Consider the following 21,913-nt stretch of genomic DNA (forward strand, 5'->3'; position numbering starts at 1 on the left):
AAAGTTACAAACTCTGTTATGCACATGCACTGTATAAGCCTTAAACCTGTACATTTCCACTGTCTGTTTCTGTCATGTACGAAGAAGCTAGTGTTTTTCCTCACTTGTTTTTGAGTAACTTAGTCATGTGGCCAAAGACAAAGGGTCGTCTGAGAGTGTGTGGAGATATGAAGAGAACAGAGGCTAGCTTAAGCAGCAGCGATAATTCTATCAGCAGAAAAGAGCAACAAAACTGCCGTTATCACTTGGTTGTACTCCATGTTCCCATCATGATCTCACATATCTGCTAAACTTCCACGTAGACAAAGGTTATAAAAGCTGAGACACAACTATGGTTCGCTGGGCCCTTAACTCCGCACTGTTGATTGGATTGTTAACTGCTCCAGATATGATGATAAAAGTTGTTGTTTGAAGAATCTACAGTCTCTTCCTTTCTGGATAGAATTTCCACGACATTACATTCTGGCTGCACATTCTTTTTCTTTTTCTACTCGCACTAACTCGAGTTCCTTTTTCTTGCACTCAAACTCCAACTTCCGTTGCTCCAATTTTGCCTGTAGTTCAACTCCCGCAGCTGCACGTCTAAAGGGATTTCTCTACTCCCCGTAAGACCCTTTTCATCATCATCACCCTCTCTCTCTGGGAGGATTTCCATCTCCACCAAAGCAGCATCAAGTAACTCTTTGGCTACTGCTTTTGAATTGGCAGATGTCATACTGATGTCATAATGCTTTGCAATGTTGAGTAGATTCACCTTCGCCCAATTATCTAGTATCTCCCAAGTAGGTGTTTCCACAAATGCTCACAAATTAAAGCCCTTGTTTTTCCCCCCTGTGTGCTTATGAAACTTTCACCAACCCTATAACCCTATGTTGGTTGGTAGTGACAGAAACTCTACAACAATAGTATTGTTTGAACACTCAAATATTTGAGCACAGTAGAGCTTCAGACTAGGTGATTAGAGCGAACACCATAATAATGTGACTACTAGGATAGGAAACAGGATCCTTGACGAGCCCCCATTTTGTTACGTTCCCTAAAAAATAACACAAAGTATTGTTGCTCAACAGAAAAGGGGAAATAACAACCAGTCACTTACAACCAAACGAAACAGGTGTGGTTTTAGAAGTGGTTCCGAAAGGAATCCATAGGTTTTTTTGATGGGGTGCTGGCCAAGTAAATCGAGTAGGGTCTTTAAAAGACACCAACCATGGACACCCACTGGATTTGCCTGAGAACAGAATAACCCATACCAACTTAGGAAATCGAGTACAAATGGATATGAAGAAAAACTGAATAGGGGAGGATGAAGGCTTTGTTCGGCTCTCTAAGGTGGAAGAGATAACATGACATGTAGCTTTTCCAACATCTCTCCCCACCTGATGGACAGGGCTAGCAGGTCTTAAATACCAGCTCGGCAAGTACAGTTAAAACAGATACTGGCTAACGAGGTGACTCCAATCAGTACACGCCACAACGTGTTCAGTGTCGACCCATCATTTTGGGCTTGCCTGTTTTGTATGTTAATTAATACTTGTCCCATATCATTTTACAAACAATGTAAAACATATATATATCATTGACTTAATAAAGCCGCATACAAACATGGTCTCTTTTTTGTTTTCTTGAGTAAGGCAGCTCCAAAATGCTGATGTTTCAGCCTAGCTCAGTGTTTTCTGTGGTGGTGGAGCAAGCCAGCAGAAAATACAGAGCGTTCGCCGTGATTGTCTCAGTGTTCTGTCTCTCATGGGGACACTACGTAACCGCCAAGTCCAAGGGTAGAGTTAGAAAATTCTAGCCACTTGGGTGGTGCCATAGACTTACATTAGACGTGCCCATCCAAGAAGGATCAAGGTAATTGGCCACAGATAGAATTACTTCAAATCACGTTATATGTATAGTAGCTTTGATTGGATTGATCATGTCAACATCATACTTTCACAATCTTAGCTAGCAGTCATCATCATGAATCAAGTAGACCATCTACTGGCAAATCCTTTTAAATCCTTGTCACATGAAGAGAATTAATGAAGAGAAATTACAGATAAAATGTATCGGGTGCTCATCAGTCATTGGACATAAACATTACATAACAAGTTGGAAATCGCAAATTCAACAATGAGTGGTTTGGAAGGAATCAGTGACAGTGGCTAACTGCAAGCATTGCAAAGCAATCACTCGCTTGCTATTCAGTGGAGTGGCTGTGTGTGTCACGTTCCTGACCTGTTTTCTGTTGTTTGGTATGTGTTTATTGGTCAGGGCGTGAGTTTTGGGTGGGCAGTCTATGTTTTCTGTTTCTATGTTGGTTTTGGGTTGCCTGGTATGGCTCTCAATTAGAGGCAGGTGTTTGACGTTTCCTCTGATTGAGAGTCATATTAAGGTAGGTTGTTCTCACTGTTTGTTTGTGGGTGATTGTTCCTGTGTCTGTGTAATCCACATGGGACTGTTTCGTTTGTTCGTTCGTTTTAGGTAGTCTGTTCCTGTTGTTGCGTCCTTCGTCTATATGTAAGTTCGTTTGTTTCAGGTCTGTTGCCTTCGTTTATTGTTTTGTAGTTTGTTCTAGTGTTTTGTCAGTGTTTCGTCTGTTTGAAATAAATAGTTATGTATTCATCACCCGCTGCGCCTTGGTCCATTCATACACCACCAGACGAACGGTACAGAATCACCCACCAAACCCAGATCAAGCAGCGGGTTAACGGACAGCAACGACAGCAGCAGTGGGTCAAGGAGGATTGGACATGGGAAGAGATCCTGGACGGAGAAGGACCCTGGGCAGAGCCAGAGGAGTGTCGCCGTCCCAAGGCGGAGCTGGAGGCATCTAAAGCGGAGAGGCGACGATATGAGGAGGCAGCACGGAAGCAAGGCTGGAAGCCCGCAAGTACAACCCAAAAATTTCTTGGGGGGGGGGGGGGCTAAAGTTTAGTGTGGCGAAGTCAGGTAGGAGACCTGCGCCAACTTCCCGGGCTTACCGTGGAGAGCGAGATTACGGGCAGACACCGTGTTACGCAGTAGAGCGCACGGTGTCTCCTGTACGTGTGCATAGCCCGGTGCGGGTTATTCCACCTCCCCGCACTGGTAGGGCTAGATTGAGCATTGAGCCAAGTGCCATGAAGCCGGCTCTACATATCTGGCCACCAGTACGTCTCCTTGGGCCGGCTTACATGGCACCAGCCTTACGCATGGTGTCCCCGGTTCGCCTACATAGCCCGGTGCGGGTTATTCCACCTCCCCGCACTGGTCAGGCGACAGGGAGCATACAACCAGGTAAGGTTGGGCAGGTTCAGTGCTCAAGGGAGCCAGTACGCCTACACGGTCCGGTATATCCGGCGCCACCTTCCCGCCCCAGCTCAGTACCACCAGTGCCTACACCACGCACCAGGCTTCCAGTGCGTCTCCAGAGCCCTGTTCCTCCTCCACGCACTCTCCCTGTGGTGCGTGTCTCAAGCTCAGTGCCTCCAGTTTCGGCACCACGCATCAAGCCTCCTGTGCGTCTCCAGAGCCCTGTACGCACTGTTCCTTCTCCCCGCACTCGCCCTGAGGTGCGTGCCCTCAGCCCGGTACCTCCAGTTCCGGTACCACGCACCAGTCCTATAGTGCGCATCGAGAGTCCAGTGTGCCCTGTTCCTGCTCCCCGCACTAGCCTTGAGGTGCGTGTCTCCAGTCCGGTACCACCAGTTCCGGCACCACGCACCAGGCCTACTGTGCGCCTCAGCAGGTCAGAGTCGGCTGTCTGCCCAACGCCGCCTGCACTGCTCGTCTGCCCAGCACCGTCTGAGCCATCTGTCTGCCCAGCGCCGTCTGAGCCATCTGTCTGCCCAGCGCCTTCTGAGCCATCCGTCTGCCCAGCGCCTTCTGAGCCATCCGTCTGCCCAGCGCCTTCTGAGCCATCCGTCTGCCCAGCGCCTTCTGAGCCATCCGTCTGCCCAGCGCCTTCTGAGCCATCCGTCTGCCCAGCGCCTTCTGAGCCATCCGTCTGCCACGAGCCATTAGAGCCGCCCGTCTGTCCCGAGCCATTAGAGCCGTCCGTCAGTCAGGAGCCGCTAGAGCCGTCCGTCAGTCAGGAGCTGCCAGAGCCGCCAGCCAGTCAGGAGCTGCCAGAGCCGCCAGCCAGTCAGGAGCTGCCAGAGCCGCCATCCAGTCAGGAGCTGCCAGAGCCGCCAGCCAGTCAGGAGCTGCCAGAGCCGCCAGCCAGTCAGGAGCTGCCAGAGCCGCCAGCCAGTCAGGAGCTGCCAGAGCCGCCAGCCAGTCAGGAGCTGCCAGAGCTGCCCTACAGTCATGAGTTGCCCTACAGTCATGAGTTGCCCTACAGTCATGAGTTGCCCTACAGTCATGAGTTGCCCTACAGTCATGAGCTGCCCTACAGTCATGAGCTGCCCTACAGTCATGAGCTGCCCTACAGTCATGAGCTGCCCTTCAGTCATGAGCTGCCCTCCAGTCATGAGCTGCCCTCCAGTCATGAGCTGCCCTCCAGTCATGAGCTGCCCTCCAGTCATGAGCTGCCCTCCAGTCATGAGCTGCCCCTCAGTCCGGAGCTGCCACCCAGTCCGGAGCTGCCACCCAGTCCGGAGCTGCCACCCAGTCCGGAGCTGCCACCCAGTCCGGAGCTGCCACCCAGTCCGGAGCTGCCACTCAGTCCGGAGCTGCCATTAGTACAGAGTTGTCCCTCTGTCCTAAGCTACCTCTCTGTCCGGAGCTACCTCTCTGTCCGGAGCTACCTCTCTGTCCTGAGCTACCTCTCTGTCCTGAGCTGTCTCCTCTATGTAGGAGGGGCCTTAGTGAAGGTTCCTGGACCATGGTCGGGGGCGAGGGTCGCCACTCAAAGGACGCTAAGGAGGGGGACAAAGACAGTGGTGGAGTGGTGTCCTCGTCCACCGCCGGAGCCGCCACCGCGGACAGATGCCCACCCAGACCCTCCCCTTGAGTTGTAGGGGTGCGCCCGGAGTTCGCACCTTGAGGGGGGGGTTCTGTCACGTTCCTGACCTGTTTTCTGTTGTTTGGTATGTGTTTATTGGTCAGGGCGTGAGTTTTGGGTGGGCAGTCTATGTTTTCTGTTTCTATGTTGGTTTTGGGTTGCCTGGTATGGCTCTCAATTAGAGGCAGGTGTTTGACGTTTCCTCTGATTGAGAGTCATATTAAGGTAGGTTGTTCTCACTGTTTGTTTGTGGGTGATTGTTCCTGTGTCTGTGTAATCCACATGGGACTGTTTCGTTTGTTCGTTCGTTTTAGGTAGTCTGTTCCTGTTGTTGCGTCCTTCGTCTATATGTAAGTTCGTTTGTTTCAGGTCTGTTGCCTTCGTTTATTGTTTTGTAGTTTGTTCTAGTGTTTTGTCAGTGTTTCGTCTGTTTGAAATAAATAGTTATGTATTCATCACCCGCTGCGCCTTGGTCCATTCATACACCACCAGACGAACGTTACAGTGTGGTCCCAAATCTGGATTAAGGGTTTCTTTTCCAAGTTTAAAAAAATAAACATTCAACATTGGCCATGCTGTCAATGAAGCATGATTTGTGCAGCACTCAAAAAAACAACTGCTAAGGCCTCCCGAGTGGCACTGTGGTCTAAAGCACTGCATCACAGTGCTAGCTGTGCCATTAGAGATCCTGCTTTGAGTCCAGGCTCTGTCGCAGCCGGCCACGACTGGGAGACCCATGGGGCGGGGCACAATTGGCCCAGTGTCATCCGGATTAGGAGAGGGTTTGGTTGGCAAGGATGTTCTTGTCCCATCGCGCTCTAGCAACTCCTGTGGCGGGCCAGGCGCAATGCACACTGACACGGCTGCCAAGTGTACGGTGTTTCCTCCGTCACGTTGGTGTGGCTGGCTTCCAGGTTAAGCAGGCATTGTGTCAAGAAGCAGTGCCGCTTGGCTGGGTTGTGTTTCGGAGGACGCACGGCTCTCGACCTTCGCCTCTCCTAAGTCCGTACTGGAGACAAGACTGTAACTACCAATTGGAAAAAGGGGTCATCCAACTGGGAATTGTAAATCCGGCCCCTTTCTAGAGTTACAACCTGAAGATCTATGACGTCATCCTGATTCGACCTTGTTTTTTTCCAGAGTTCCCAGTTGTTTTGAAAGCACCATAAATCCAGAGAATGCCATACTTTGATGACAGGCCCTAACAGTTTGTGGGCACCGCTATAGTGCAATTAATGTATTTTTTTGTGTTGTGAAGTGGCTTTGCTGGCATGCATCCCACTTATTTTTTGTTGCCCCACCAAGATTTAAATGGTAAAATTGGCCCTGAACGTGTTAAGGTACTAGGTACACAAGCTAAAATGGAGAGAAAAACCAAAGCCTGTAACAATGTGTGTGGCCGAAGAGTTGTATTTTCATGTCATTTTACCATAGCACTGATTCTAATCTAAGTGCCAAAGCCGTTTATCAAACTTCAGGTGTTTACAATTGTTGGATGACATGAAAATAGAGCTCTTTGGCCACGCACACAAGTGGTGGGTTTGGCGTCGAAATAAGGTTGCATAAGCAGAAAAGAACCCCATACCTACTGTAAAATATGATGCTGTACCTTTGATGTTATGGTGCTATTTTGCTTTCACTTGTCCTTGGACCCGTGTTAAGGTGAATGACATCATGAACTTTACCCAGAACCAGGACATTTTAGCCAAAAACCTGGTTGCCTCTGCCAGGAGGCTGAAACTTGGCACCAAGTGGATTTACCAGGGAGACAATAACCCCAAGCACAAATAATCCACACATAAATGGTTAATTGACAACAAATTCAACATTTTCCAATGGTCAGTCCCCTGAACTTGAACACCATTGAAAACCTGTGGTTTGAATTGAAGAGGGCAGTCCATAAGCGCAGGTGAAGGATATCAACGATCTGGAAGGATTCTGTATGTAGGAATGGTCCCAATGTGTTCTCCAATCTCATAAAACATTTTAGAAAAAGGCTCAGTGCCATTATCCTCGCAAGGTGAGTTATTGAAAAGTATTGAAAACTGGGGTGGCAATAATTTTGACCACTTTTTCGAGAAAAAATATAGCACTTGTTAAACAAAACCTCTTTCTCTGAGTAATTGTAACAGTATAAAATACCATAATTTCCCATACAAATATTCTTTATTTTTACAGTATTTTTTGCTCATCTTTATCAAGGGTGTAATTTAATAAGTTACAATAATAATTACAATAATTTTGGACCCCACTGTACAGTCAGTCAGGTGTTTGTGAAAGAGAGTACGAGGTTATGTAGGCCTATTGTTTGGTGCATTGCCTGCTCTGAAAGAAAAGTACAAAATAGGGATTTCACCGTCAAATAAAGTGCAACCGACTTGCTTTTTTCAAATTCGAAGAACATTGACAGCTGGATGTTTTTGATGGTGTTCCTCCTCGTGATTCTCAGGATCTGTTTTGAAAGGCATTTAGGAATCAGGAACTCTGAAATGTAGACCCTTTGAAGGGCCTGAAAAGCTGGTTGTTGTTTTAAACAATCCTGTCCTGTATAAAATGGTAATCGTCAAGTCCTTGTAGATGACACTGGTGGAAAGAGGAATCAAACGGCGCCATCTTTATTCATGAGACCTTGTTTGTGTCTTTTACAAATACCGGAGTTTTACATTATATGAGGACAATAATCTTAGTACTGAAGTCCAAGCCATATAATACAGATGCAGGAGACTTGAGTTGTCCTCTGTCCATGTGTCTGTCCTTTTCATATTAACTGGGAACTAACTAAATCTCAAAAGAGACCATAGCTGGGATGTAGCATATAGTTGTTGCCAGATGGTATTTCAAAATAAGAGTCCTCATGCGTGACAAAATATCAACCAAAGACCCTCTCTGGTTAACCAAATGAAGGCAGGGCCAAACAAAAAGCCAAGCTTGGGAGAAAAGCCACCACCAGAGACATGGGGAAAGAGAGGAAAGAGAGAAGAAGAAGAAAGAGACGACAGTGTCTACAGATACAAAAAGAAGGAAGTGTTGAGAGAGGGCTTGTGGGTACGTACCAGGGAAAGCAGGGGTGGTCTGTCCGAGGGGGGTAAAGGGGGTTTGCTGCATAGCCAACTGGTGGAGCTTGGTCAACTGCTGAGGGGGGTAGGAGCGACAGTAGAACTAAGAGGTTATTGTAAGGTCACACAAGGTCACACCGACGAGAAATCAAGAACTTAAAACTAGAACAGTGAGGAGAAACAGTGAGGAGAGGAGGCATGACACATGGTGGTGGGAGTTGAGAGAGCAAAAGAGAGAGAGAGACAGACACAGACAGACAGACAGACAGCGAGAGCGAGAGCGAGAGAGAAAGAGAACTTGAGAAGGACTTAGCCCAATGTGGTTGAGATGGGGTGTTATATTTGCTGCTGTATCCAGTTTGTAATAGCAGATGGATTGCATAATCAACAGAGATGCAGCTTTTTCACAGGAAAGATCAACACAGACAACTTGTTGCATTATAATATTTTCCATTGATTGGTAATGAAGACATCAACTAACTTCTTAACATTCTGATTTAATGCATTTATCTGTGATGCAATGTATGTGTGAACACTTCAATCTGGTTGGTTTTCTGGTTAAAGGTCCAGTAATTTGAGTTTTTTTGCAACATTTATCAAAACGTCTGACTCACTTCCCGAAATTGTCTGATTAAATAAATATACCCCAATACATGGTTGTAGCCTCAATTGTTATGGTGCCTAGGGTTGGAGTCTAATGGTTAACATACAGTAAATACTGCAATTGCAATCACAAACCTTATGAGCTAGACTTAAGTTTATGCAATTAGACAAAGCTAAGGAAAGAATGTTTCAATGTTTTATTTAAGAATAGCCATGACCGGTTTGGGGCTGAAACTGTGTGTTTAAATTTAGAACACAGAGAACACAGAACAATGTGATCTGACATGCATTGGCCAGTAACTTAAATCTATGTGAGATCCTTGTTTGTCATTTATTGCTGTTGCATCTAAAACTTCAAAAAATGTAACAACTCCTTGATTCAAAACTGTATTCACCTAACTTTGGGGAAAATCGATGGTGCGTAACCATGATGGAACAATATGCTCGTCTTCCAACGTGGATGACACATCAGTCCGAAATTCACAAATACTGTATTTATTCTTTACAATTAATAATCTAGTAACATACAGTATAACTCAAGATTGACCACTCAAACCATTTCTTACAGTAAACCAGAGATGGGCAACCTTGCAAAGACCAACAAGACAACCTTCATGGGCCTGGCTGTCAGTCCAACAACACTTGGCCCATATAAAACTTTGCAATTGACAATTTTCCCTCACTGTCTATCATTGCCATCAATAATGAGCGAGACGGATGCTTGAGAATCCCTCACCCTTTAAAGAGTAGCTTAAAGAGGGTGGGGAGGATGTCAAGGCCCTATTTGAGTGATTGTAATGTCAACCAATGGTTCCCCTGCCATCAATCACTGCCTTCTCCGAATTAAAGGATCTGACACGCGATAGCTCTCGAGATGCTCTCGAGACAGAGACAGATGAAGTTAAATTATTCATGGACCCTATGTAGAATATGATTTATCCTCCAGAAAAGATAGAACAAATATTATAATAAATATTAGGGTTAAACTCAAATATATTGATGAATAAAAAAACATTCTTTATTGATTTTCATTAAAAGTGGTATTATATTTCTTAATAATATTAGATATAGAAAATATTTGCTGGAGCTAAGTCACATATGCATCTTTCAAAAATATATGTGAATGTCTGCTCAATCCCAATTTATAACCGACTGAGTGCAGCATTACCACAAAAATGGAGGAGCCAAGTAGAAGAGGGAGAAGTTAGGGAACTTGTTTGTCTGCCATATATTAAAGATACAAACTGTCTGAAAATAATTGCCATAAATAGAAAAATATACCAGTTTCATTTGAGGACCAAAATGTTGACAGCTGCGCCATACAGGCTGCAAAATAAATGGGAAGAGATTTTCGATGGTTTATGAACTGATACAAAAAACACTTGATTCAACACAAGTTTGTCCATTTAAATTATTATACAAAATTCCTGCCACCAACGTAAATGGTATATACAGTTTCAAGAAAATATATGTGAACCCTTTGGAAATACCTGGATTTTTGCAGAAATTGGTCATAAAATTTGATCTGAACTTCATCTAGGTCACAACAATAGACAAAACACAGTCTGCTTAAACTAATAACACACAAACAATTATACGTTCTCATGTCTTTATTGAACACACCGTGTAAACATTCACAGTGCAGGGTGGGAAAAGTATGTGATAACTGGTTGACCCTCCTTTGAAAGCAATAACCTCGACCAAACGTTTTCTGTAGTTGCGGATCAGACCTGCACAACGGTCAGGAGGAATTTTGGACCATTTTTGGACTCTTTCAGTTTAGCAATATTCTTGGGATGTCTGGTGTGAATTGCTTTCTTGAGGTCATGTGACAGCATCTCGATCGGGTTTGAGGTCAGGACTGACTGGGCCACTATTTTCTTCTGCTGAAGCCGTTCTGTTGTTGGTTTACTTCTGTGTTTAGTGTCGTTGTCCTGTTGCATCACCCAACTTCTCTTGAGCTTCAATTGGCGGACAGACATTCTCGTGCAAAATGTCTTGATAAACTTGGGAATTCATTTTTCTGTTGATGATAGCAAGCTGTCCAGGCCCTGAGGCAGCCAAGCAGCTCCAAACCATGATGCTCCCCCCACCATACTATACAGTTTGGGATGAGGTTTTGATATTGGTGTGCTGTGCCTTTTTTTCTCCACACATAGTGTTGTGTGTTCCTTCCAAACAACTGAACTGTAGTTTCATCTGTCCACAGAATATTTTGTAAGTAGCGCTGTGGAACATCCAGATGAACTTTTGCAAACTTCAGATGTGCAGCAATGTTGTTTTGGACAGTAGTGGATTCTTCCGTGGTGTCCTCCCATGAACACTATTCTTATTTAGTGTTTTACGTATCGTAGACTCGTCAACTGAGATGTTAGTATGTTCCAGAGATTTATGTAAATCTTTAGCTGACACTCTAGGATTCTTCTTAACCTCACTGAGCATTCTGCGCTGGGCTCTTGCAATCATCTTTGCAGGACGGCCACTCCTAAGGAGAGTAGCAACAGTGCTGAACTTTCTCCATTTATAGACAGTTTGTCTTACCGTGGACTGATGAACATCAAGGCTTTTAGAGATACTTTTGTAACCCTTTCCAGCTTTATGCAAGTGAACAATTTTTAATCTTAGGTCTTCTGAGATCTCTTTTGTTCGAGGCATGGTTCACATCAGGCAATGCTTCTTGTGAATAGCAAACTCAAATTTTGTGAGTGTTTTTTATAGGGCAAGGCAGCTCTAACCAACATCTCCAATCTCGTCTCATTGATTGGACTCCAGGTTAGCTGACTCCTGACTCCAATTAGCTTTTGGGGTTAACATACTTTTTCTAACCTACACTGTGAATTTTTAAACAATGTATTCAATATAGACAATAATTTGTGTGTTATTGGTTTAAGCACAGTATGTTTTTCTATTGTTGTGACTTAAATGAAGATCAGCTCAAATTTGATGACCAATTTATGCGTAAATCCAGGTAATTCCAAAGGTTCACATACTTTTTCTTGCCACTGTATATGGGGCATACAACAATCTCAGCTCTGTAGATTTTGCTGCGAAGAGACATAATCACTTGATAATTTATTCTGGTATTGCCCCTATGTAGCTTGTTTCTGGTCAGGAATGGTTAAAAAATCACAACATTCACTTGAAATTAACCTTACAAATAGCAGTGTTGGGCGATTTGGAAAGGCATAGTCAGTCAATAAATAATATTATAATACTTGTAAGAAAGGTTTTCATCTTTAGCTCACAATCTGTGTATACTATGCAATTAGAAAGGTTAAAAATGTATGTAAAACATCACAGCACATCACATGGTGATACAGTAGGTGGGATGGGCTGAGAGTGGCTGAGGGGTGGGATTAAAGAGCTTATGTTCGGTAATGTATTATCGTTATGTGATTGCTGTATGTAAAAGTATCATTCATGTATGTAACATGTATATGTAATATATGTATATATTACAATATATGTATGTATATGTAGCATAAAAGTTGTAAAAAAACTAAAAGATATGTGTCCTCCGAAGACGGACTGTGGTGGAAGGGCTAATTTAAAAAGAACACACCAAAAAACATTGGAGACTTTGTATGGCCTTGTGGAATTTAGGAGGTGTCCACACCCAGACAACCAGTTCTATCACGTTCTACTTAGTCATAAGTACTGCAACAGAGCACGGCATCAGTCAAAAGCAATTTCCTGGGTGTGGAGACTGTTGGGTGTATGCGATTCTAAATCGGGAAAAAAATCACTCCAAACCAAAAACGTGTTCCTCATTTTAAAATTGCAACAGCCCCAAGACCTGAGATTGGAGGTTTCGGAAGGCTTACACTGAGAACAATGTTGTATTAATATCACTGCTTAATATTAATAGGTGTAAGTCTAAGAAATGTGCAGACTTTTAACAGTAATAAGATCTGACAGCAGAGACTTGGAACTCACATCTGGGTGTGGGATGGCATATTGTCCCTGAATTGTGTAGGCCTGTATGGAGGAAGAAGAAACACAAAAACGGAAATATTATCATCTATCTTCAAAGGGAATAGGGCTTACATGTAACCTCAGAGACTACTCTGAAGTTCAATCATTATCTCAGACTTAAGTACTGTCTCATTCAATTGCCTAAATAGTCTTTGTTTCCCTCAAAGGCATTTTATACTAGACAATGTTGCATAAATGTCATCCACCAAGTTTATATAAAATATGAACACTGAACAATTTCAAACCACTGTGAATGAACTAACATGACTTTTGAAAAACTTGCCTTATATGATATCCCTTTAATAGGTGATAGTCAACCACATGTTTGTACTGTGATGCCTTGACTATAACTACTATTCATTACATGTAATATCTTTGACTAATTTACAGTAGTGGTAGTGGATGAGTAATTGTATTAGTAGCAGATGCAGATGCAGTAATCAAAAATGTTAAAGGTAGAATCAGCGAATAGACGTTGCTACAAGCAGCACCGCAGATATTGAGGTTAGCAAAATGTAAGACTTCGCTCTCACACAGTATCTGCACATGGGCACAGTTAAGCTTCATGCTATCCACAGCGTGGTAGCCAGGGCACCAAAACAGAGGAGTTGAGCCTCTCGCTTCCACACTCTTAGTTGTTGCTGAAAATGACTCACTATGCTGTTTACTTTCTGCATGTAGACTATATGTACAAAAGTATGTGGACACCGCTTCAAATGATTGGATTCAGCTATTTCAGCCACACCCGTTGCTGACAGGTGTATAACATCGATCACACGGCCATGCAATCTCCATAGACCAATATTGCCAGTAGAATGGCCTTACTGAAGAGCTCAGTGACTTTCAACGTGGCACCGTCATAGGATACCACCATTCCAACAAGTTAGTCCGTCAAATATCTGCCCTGCTCGAGCTGCTCCGGTCAACTGTAAGTGCTGTTATTGTGAAGTGAAAACATCTAGGAGCAACAACGTCAGTCCTCAGTTGCAACACTCACCTCCGAGTTCCAAACTGCCTCTGGAAGCAACTTCAGCGCGAAAACTGTTAGTCGGGAGCTTCATGAATGGGTTTCCATGCCCAAGCATCCGCACACAAGCCTAAGCACACCATGCACAATGCCAATCGTCAGCTGGAGTGGTGTAAAGCTCGCCGCCATTGGATTCTGGAGCAGTGGAAACGTGTTCTCTGGAGTGATGAATCACACCCATCTGGCAGTCCAACGGACAAATCTGAATTTGGCGGATGCTAGGAGAACGCTACCTGTCCCAATGCATAGTGCAGACTGCAAAGTTTGGTGTAGGTGTTATAATGGTCTGGGGATATTTTCCATGGTTTGGGCTAGGCCCCTTAGTTCCAGTGAAGGGAAATCTTAACGCTACAGCATACAGTCGTGGCCAAAAGTTTTGAGAATGACACAAATATTAATTTTCACAAAGTCTGCTGCCTCAGTTTGTATGATGGCAATTTGCATATACTCCAGAATGTTACGAATTAATTGCAAAGTCCCTCTTTGCCATGCAAATGAACTGAATCCCCCCAAAATATTTCCACTGCATTTCAGCCCTGCCACAAAAGGACCAGCTGACATCATGTCAGTGACTATCGTTAACACAGGTGTTAGTGTTGACGAGGACAAGGCTGGAGATCACCCTGTCATGCTGATTGAGTTTGAAAAACAGACTGGAAGCTTCAAAAGGAGGGTGGTGCATGGAATCATTGTTCTTCCTCTGTCAATCGTGGTTACCTGCAAAGAAACACGTGCCGTCGTCATTGCTTTGCACAAAAGGGCTTCACAGGCAAGGATATTGCTGCCAGTAAGATTTCACCTAAATCAACCATTTATCGGATCATCAAGAACGTCAAGGAGAGCGGTTCAATTGTTGTGAAGAAGGCTTCAGTGCGCCCAAGAAAGTCCAGCAATCGCCAGGACTGTCTCCTAAAGTTGATTTAGCTGTGGGATCGGGGCACCACCAGTACAGAGCCTGCTCAGGAATGGCAGGAGGCCGGTGTGAGTGCATCTGCACGCACAGTGGGGCGAAGACTTTTGGAGGATGGCCTGGTGTCAAGAAGGGCAGCAAAGAAGCCACTTCTCTCCAGGAAAAACATCAGGGACAGACTGATATTCTGCAAAAGGTACAGGGATTGTACTGCTGAGAACTGGGGTAAAGTCAATTTTCTGATGAATCCCCTTTCCGATTGTTTGGGGCATCCGGAAAAAAGCTTGTCCGGAGAAGACAAGGTGAGCGCTACCATCAGTCCTATGTCATGCCAACAGTAGAGACCATTCATGTGTGGGGTTTCTTCTCAGCCAAGGGAGTGGGCTCACTCACAATTTTGCCTAAGAACACAGCCATGAATAAAGAATGGTACCAACACATCCTCCGAGAGCAACTTCTCCCAACCATTCAGGAACAGTTTGGTGACAAACAATGCCTTTTCCAACATGATGGAGCAGCTTGCATAAGGCAAAAGTGATAACTAAGTGCCTCGGGGAACAAAACATTGATATTTTGGGTCCATGGCCAGGAAACAGACAATTACTGTATGTCCAACATCAGTGCCCGACCTCACTAATGCTCTTGTGGTTGAACGGAAGCAAGTTCCCGCAGCAATGTTCTGACATCTAGTGGAAAGCCTTCCCAGAAGAGTGGGGGCTGTTATAGCAGCAAAGGGAAGACCAACTCCATATTAATGCCCATGATTTTGGAATGAGATATTCACCGAGCAGGTGTCCACATATTTTGGTCCTGTAGTGTATGCCAGTTGCTACATTGTATTGACTTCAGCTTGGACACTTTTTTCTGTGCTTTGTTCTTGGTACTTGAATGAGGTAGTCAACATTGGAAGCCCCAAAATGTCCACATACTTTTGGCCATGTAGTTTATCTACCTCAATTACCCCGTACCCCTGGACATCGACGTGGTACTGGTACCCCGTGTATATACCCAAGTTATCGTTGCTCATTGTGTATTTATTCCTTGTTATTATTTTAGAATTGTTTATATTTTTCTATCATTTAAAAAAAAAATCTCTGCATTGTTGGGAAGCATGTGACTTCTTCATGAAGCATGTGACAAATACAATTTGATTTGATTTATTGTTAAGGATTCCCCCCGGACGAGAAAGTTTTTTACATTGCACCGTCGTAAATGTCACCAAGTATATTCTTTGATGTTGCCCATGTACATATGTGGTTAAGGGAGCATCTTACTTTGACATTTTCAAGCAGATTTTGAACTTGATAATCTACAGAAAGGGTCGCTCCTGTTCTTGATGCCACATGACCTGTTACAGTTTGTGCATATATATTGTTGTGTTGGATTACCCTGTTTCTGACTCCCTATATATATTCACAAAAAGTGCACAGAAAATGTAGTTCTGATCTACTACTTAAAATGCTTGAAGGCCTTACTAAACAAATAGTTAGTAGCTGGCAGCGTAGTTGCACAGAATATGTCAATGATTCATTTTTGCTCTGTCCAAGCAACTTTGGTCAAGGCTGTTATAGCAGCAAAGGGGACACCAACTCCATGTTAATGCCAATCATTTTTGAATGAGATGTTCTACGAGCAGGTGTCCACATACTTTTGGCAATGTAGTGTACGTCATATCGCTGAGTCTACCTTTAAAAAGATGTTAACAAGTCATCAGGAATGTTAAAAGGATATTATATATTTTTGAAAGAGGAGGGGTGCAACGTAACAATTAGAGCTTGCATGCAAGTCATTAGTTAGGAGTGTTTTGAAACACAATCTGAACTTAAATTCTCTCTTTCGATGGTTAACCCACAAAGGTGTTTTAAAAAGTCCAATAGCCATGCTGTTCATTTCGGCCCTGACATCCTAAAGGACCCCTCGTCGTGTTAATAGTCCAATAGCCATGCTGTCCAATAGCCATGCTGTTCATTTCGGTCTTGACATCCCAAAGGACCCCTCGTCGTGTTAATAGTCCAATAGCCATGCTGTCCAATAGCCATGCTGTTCATTTCGGTCTTGACATCCCAAAGGACCCCTCATTTTGCAGGTAATTCTTCCAACCCCCCATCCCAACAGAATTAACTTAACAGAATTAAGTGAAAGTCGGAACGAAAACCTCTGTGAACAGGGGTCCTAAAGCACCACCGTTGCAAACTATAATGGCCCTCTATTGAGTAGTAATCTGCGACAAGGTCCTTCACTATATCCCTCCCTCCCTCTTGGCCTAGCTTTACCCTGCCTTACATTTAGGTTGCGGCAAAGTTCACAGCCACAGGCCATGATAGTCTATACGTCATATAGACGTCCACGACTAGATAAGAGCCAATCAAACAAGGTTTGTTAGAATGTAATAAAGGGCCATGCTGACTATCGTGGCTGCTCTGAACGTTGTACATTGGGGCTTTACAAGAAGGGGGGCCGGAATGCGAGTGAGTGTGAAGGTCAGAAAACCTGAGTGCACTAACAGGCAGTGGCTGGTGCTGGAATAAAAGGCTGATGTTGGCTGCGGATGCCACCAGCAGCTCGGCTCTTACCTGGCCACCTGAAAAAATGACGGGGGTGGAGGCGGGCTTTGGGCGGTAGGGAATGGTGGCACCTTTCGGTGGGGACTAGGAGAAGAGGAAGAGGGAAGACACAGAAAGAGCGTTAGACCAGGACTGAGTGTGTGGCCGTGGGTTTGACAAGAGAGACGAGGGAGACAAAGATTACATGTCACCTAAATTGTGCATTATAGAGGGAATAGGGTGCTGCTTCAGACAGGTGTGTTTTCCCAGCCCGGTGTTTTTGTGAGGAGTTTGTCTGTCCCTTACTAGCATTCTATTCGCCATACCTTGAAAAAAAATATTGAAAGACGGCTGGGTGCTTCAATAATGTAAAGTATAGGGGCAGCTGCAGCTGAATGTGCTAACAGCAAAAACCACATGGAATCTGATCTTTTGAGTTTTGACTTATTCCACATTTTCGTATGTAGTTCTCAATCCTGATACAATTCCGATGTTCCATTAGCAACCTCAGATCAGATGTTTTTTTTTTTTGCGTGACCTGCCGTTACCACAACAACCCCCCAAAACATTAAAGGAACACTGACAGGAAATGAGCATTGCATCTGTGTGATATTTCAGCGGCTACATCAGTGTGAATGTGCAAATCTGATATGGGTCACATAAAACTGAGTGTGGAAAGTCAGAAAAAAATATTGGATATGAAAAAATATTGGGCTCTTAGAATGGATGTATAAACACAGCCTTAGAGAGCTGCTTGTGTAAGACACACTATATATTAATGTGGCAGTACACACACACACTTTGGGTGATGATTAACTCCATCAGATTGTATCACTAGCCTTTGTAAGACAAAATAATAATCTGTACATTAGTAAGTAGACTATCAACCAGCAGTGCTTGACTTGGGCAGGAGCTCACCGGAGTTGAATACTGGTACCTCAAATGTTCTACTGCTTGAACTCCTGTTTATAGAATATGCTCCTGCACCTAAATATAAACACATCGGCATCCAAAATGAGTAACGAAACCTATTTCAGTCCAACCAGGAACAAGAAATTGTTGACTTCGATGGGGAAAATTGGGGCAATAATAACTAGTTGACTGATTCGAACAAAAGCTGTGTCTAGACCACATTTCTGAGTTAAAGGCAAAATAACACTCTTCCCATGTTGTGAGGTAGGATATTTGAATTAAGTTTTTTTTTCTAAATGTGATGTTCATTTAAAATTATTGAATTGATTCATCCAGGTCTCTCTGTCAGAGCACACACGTTGGTTTTTTCTTACCCCTGAAACTTCTGGAACTACAAAGTTGTTACTGGGGAATTACTATATTATGTTCAGTCCATTATGTCAGATTTTTTTTAACCATCACAGCAGGAGTATTTTGGAAGACAGAGACCATTCAGAGTGCCAGCAGTAGCATGGCTCTCTCTGTATCTTTGTTCTGGCTATGTGGGTTTTGCTGGCTAGATTCCCATTTTATTGCACTGAAAATGTTCTTTCCCTCCAACATACTTTACCTCCAGCATGACCACACAGATTTGTTTGACACACTGGATTATGGCTTCAGGGGTCCCAGAGATTGTCACGGCACGCTCTGTGGAGTTAGGCAGCATGTCCCCTGCCACCTGAACCTGTGCCCCTGTGGACTGGGGAGAGATGGCACAGTGAGACATAGTTCCAGTTCAATTCACTTACTGTAAATTGACCTTATCTATCTTGCATCTTGAGCTCCTGAGTAAAGACAATCAACATGTACAGATCACATTGATATTGGAAATAACAACATAAGGTCGCACTCACAAAGACACAGAGCCATTGACAACTCAAGTCACACGGTGAGGGGCATTGACTAGTATGACACGTTTGTTGGGTTTATTTAGTATAGGCAGGTTTATTTAGTATAAGACAGAAGTGAAGTATAGTAAATTGAGGACTGAGCAAGTGCACACTTCTGGTAGAAGGGTAATGAATCAGAATGCAAACAATCTTGGCATCATCTTGATTCCATGATCCATGTCTGATGTTCATGGTATAGCCTGCTACTGTACCTGTACTGTACCGTACCTCTCTCATCTCCTTTATCTTGGAACCTCCCTTCCCAATGAGAGATCCACACTGGCTGGCTGGCACCACCAGACGCAGAGTGACAGGGGGCTTGCTGGTGGCTGGACTGTTGCTCATGGAATTGATTATATCCTGGAATGGGATATAATCTGGTCAAGCATAAGAAACAGTTGCCTGTGTAAGACATGTTTTACTTTGATGTTTACAACACCTTCTTTCCACGGCCATTTATGTTTCTCCCTTTTGTCGGACCACGGTTAAAGAAAGTTAAGGAGGTTATTCTTCATAATAATATATATTTTTGTTGCCTAAATGTTAAATGCTTTTATTAAATTGGCATACCCACAGGGATTAAAAATAGAAAAACGTGGCAAACTTTTTGGCTTCACATACTGGCTTCACAAACAAATTGTTGCATGTTTTTATTAACCCCTGTTACTATGCCAAACTAATTAAGACATTTTATATTATTTCAAGGTTGAAGAGTGCCTTGAATTTGTCTGAATATGAAGGCAAAATCAGCAACCCTCCCAAGGAGAGCACCATCTGAAGCTGTTCTCTATTTGTCCTCACCCAAGCAGTGGTAGCACTCCTGCCTCTGCGTATAGCAGTTACTTAGGACAAGATAAATGATGATACCTCCTCAAACTTATAGGCAATCATGGCAAAGGCCTTAAAGATGGCGTCTGTTGGGCCGGTGATGGTGACGATCCTCTCGGGGCAGTTGCCCTCAGAGATGTTGATTCGTGCTCCGCTCTGTGAATAATAACAGACGTCATTATGAGCAGCCCTTGGATTCATTGTAACTCTCATGATAAAAGTGTATAATGGAAGATAAGAGGGATTGACAACGCACCTCCTCGCGCATTTTCTTCACTGTTTCCCCTTTCTGGTATAAAAACATTAAATGTTTACAGTAATCTCAAGTAATTATATTTTTTTCTGAAACAGTGCGTCAGGTAACTATTATTCTTGTGATTGTGTTATGTACAAGTGCGTGATAAATACGAACTCTTGCATACCTTGCCAATAATACTTCCAACCTCCTAATACAAATAAGGGAACATAAACATAAAATAGTAGTTGTTATTAACATTTTAGGGTAATCTCAATGCTAACAATAAGGTTATTGATACTGCTGTGGTAACACTTCATATTAAGGTCCCTTAATAAATAATTTATAAACACTTTATAAAGAGTTTACTTAACATTTATTTATAATTAGTAAATTATTTATTTAATAAGGTATTTGATCATAGTATGTTCACAATTTGTAAAGGATTTATAATGAACTACTAATGTACTTAACCAGCTACAGCTGGAGTCAGAAGTTTACATACACTTAGGTTGGAGTCATTAAACCTCGTTTTTCAACCACTCCACAAATTTCTTGTTTACAAACTATAGTTTTGGCAAGTTGGTTAGGACATCTACTTTGTGCATGACACAAGTAAGTTTTTCAACAATTGTTTACAGATTATTTCACTTATAATTCACTGTATCACAATTTCAGTGGGTAAGAAATGTACATACACGAAGTTGACTGGGCCTTTAACAGCTTGGAAAATTCCAGAAAATGATGTCATGGCTTTAGAAGCTTCTGATAGGTTAATTGACATCATTTGAGTCAACTGGAGGTGTACCTGTGGATGTCTTTCAAGGCCTACCTTCATACTCAGTGCCGCTTTGCTTGACATCATGGGGAAATCAAAAGAAATCAGTCAAGACCTCAGAAGAAAATGTGTAGACCTCCACAAGTCTGGTTCATCCTTGGGATACATTTCCAAACGCCTAAAGGTACCACGTTCATCTGTACAAACAATAGTACGCAAGTATAAACACCATGGGACCACACAGCCGTCATACCGCTCAGGAAGGAGACGCGTTCTGTCTCCTAGAAATGAACGTACTTTGGTGCGAAAAGTGCAAATCAATCCCACAACAACAGCAAAAGACCTTGTGAGATGCTGGAGGAAACAGGTGTAAGTATCTATATCCACAGTAAAACGAGTCCTATATCGACAAAAAAAGCCAGACTACGGTTTGCAACTGAACACGGTGACAAAGATCGTACATTTTGGAGAAATATCCTCTGGTCTGATGAAACAAAAATAGAACTGTTTGGCCATAATGACCATCATTATGTTTGGAGGAAAAAGCCTGCAAGCCGAAGAACACCATCCCTACTGTGAAGCACGGGGGTGGCAGCATCATTTTGTGGGGGTGCTTTGCTGCAGGAGGGACTGGTGCACTTCACAAAATAGATGCCATCATGAGGCAGGGAAATTTATGATATTGAATATAATATATAATATATATATATAGATATATTGAAGCAACATCTCAAGACATCAGTCAGGAAGTTAAAGCTTGGTTGTAAATGGGTCTTCCAAATGGACAATGACCCCAAGCATACTTCCAAAGTTGTGGAAAAATAGCTTAAGGACAACAAAGTCAAGGTATTGGAGTGGCCATCACAAATCCCTGACCTCAATCCTGTAGAAAATTTGTGGGCAGAACTGAAAAAGTGTGTGCGAGCAAGAAGGCCTACAAACCTAATCAGCTCTGTCAGGAAAAATGGGCCAAAATTAACCCAACTTATTGTGGGAATCATGTGGAAGGCTAACCAAAATGTTTGACCCAAGTTAAACAATTTAAAGGCAATGCTACCAAATACTAATTGAGTGTATGTAAACTTCTGACCCACTGGGAATGTGATGAAAGAAATAAAAGCTTAAATAAATAATTCTCTACTATTGTTCTGACATTTCACATTCTTAAAATAAAGTGGTGATCCTAACTGACCTAAGACAGTGAA

General features: G+C 43.3%; 1 protein-coding gene across 5 annotated transcripts in view; it reads right to left on the bottom strand.

The window, feature by feature from the left end:
- Positions 1–21,913, bottom strand: part of pcbp3 (poly(rC) binding protein 3) — a 155,499-nt gene that overhangs the window by 36,029 nt on the left and 97,557 nt on the right. For 2 of the 5 annotated variants that reach the window (XM_039015108.1, XM_039015105.1), the window contains 8 exons: positions 20,118–20,141; positions 19,952–19,984; positions 19,735–19,851; positions 19,096–19,227; positions 18,549–18,677; positions 17,057–17,131; positions 12,508–12,549; positions 7,966–8,041 (listed from right to left, as the gene is read on the bottom strand). In XM_039015108.1, the coding sequence (XP_038871036.1) occupies positions 7,966–8,041; positions 12,508–12,549; positions 17,057–17,131; positions 18,549–18,677; positions 19,096–19,227; positions 19,735–19,851; positions 19,952–19,984; positions 20,118–20,141 (628 nt within the window). Of the gene's footprint in view, positions 1–7,965; positions 8,045–12,507; positions 12,550–17,056; positions 17,132–18,548; positions 18,678–19,095; positions 19,228–19,734; positions 19,852–19,951; positions 19,985–20,117; positions 20,142–21,913 lie in introns of all 5 variants that reach the window. The other 3 variants (XM_039015106.1, XM_039015104.1, XM_039015109.1) reach the window with 2 other exon arrangements.

The sequence above is a fragment of the Salvelinus namaycush genome, chromosome 19, assembly GCF_016432855.1.
Source record: "Salvelinus namaycush isolate Seneca chromosome 19, SaNama_1.0, whole genome shotgun sequence".
NCBI lineage: Eukaryota > Metazoa > Chordata > Actinopteri > Salmoniformes > Salmonidae > Salvelinus > Salvelinus namaycush.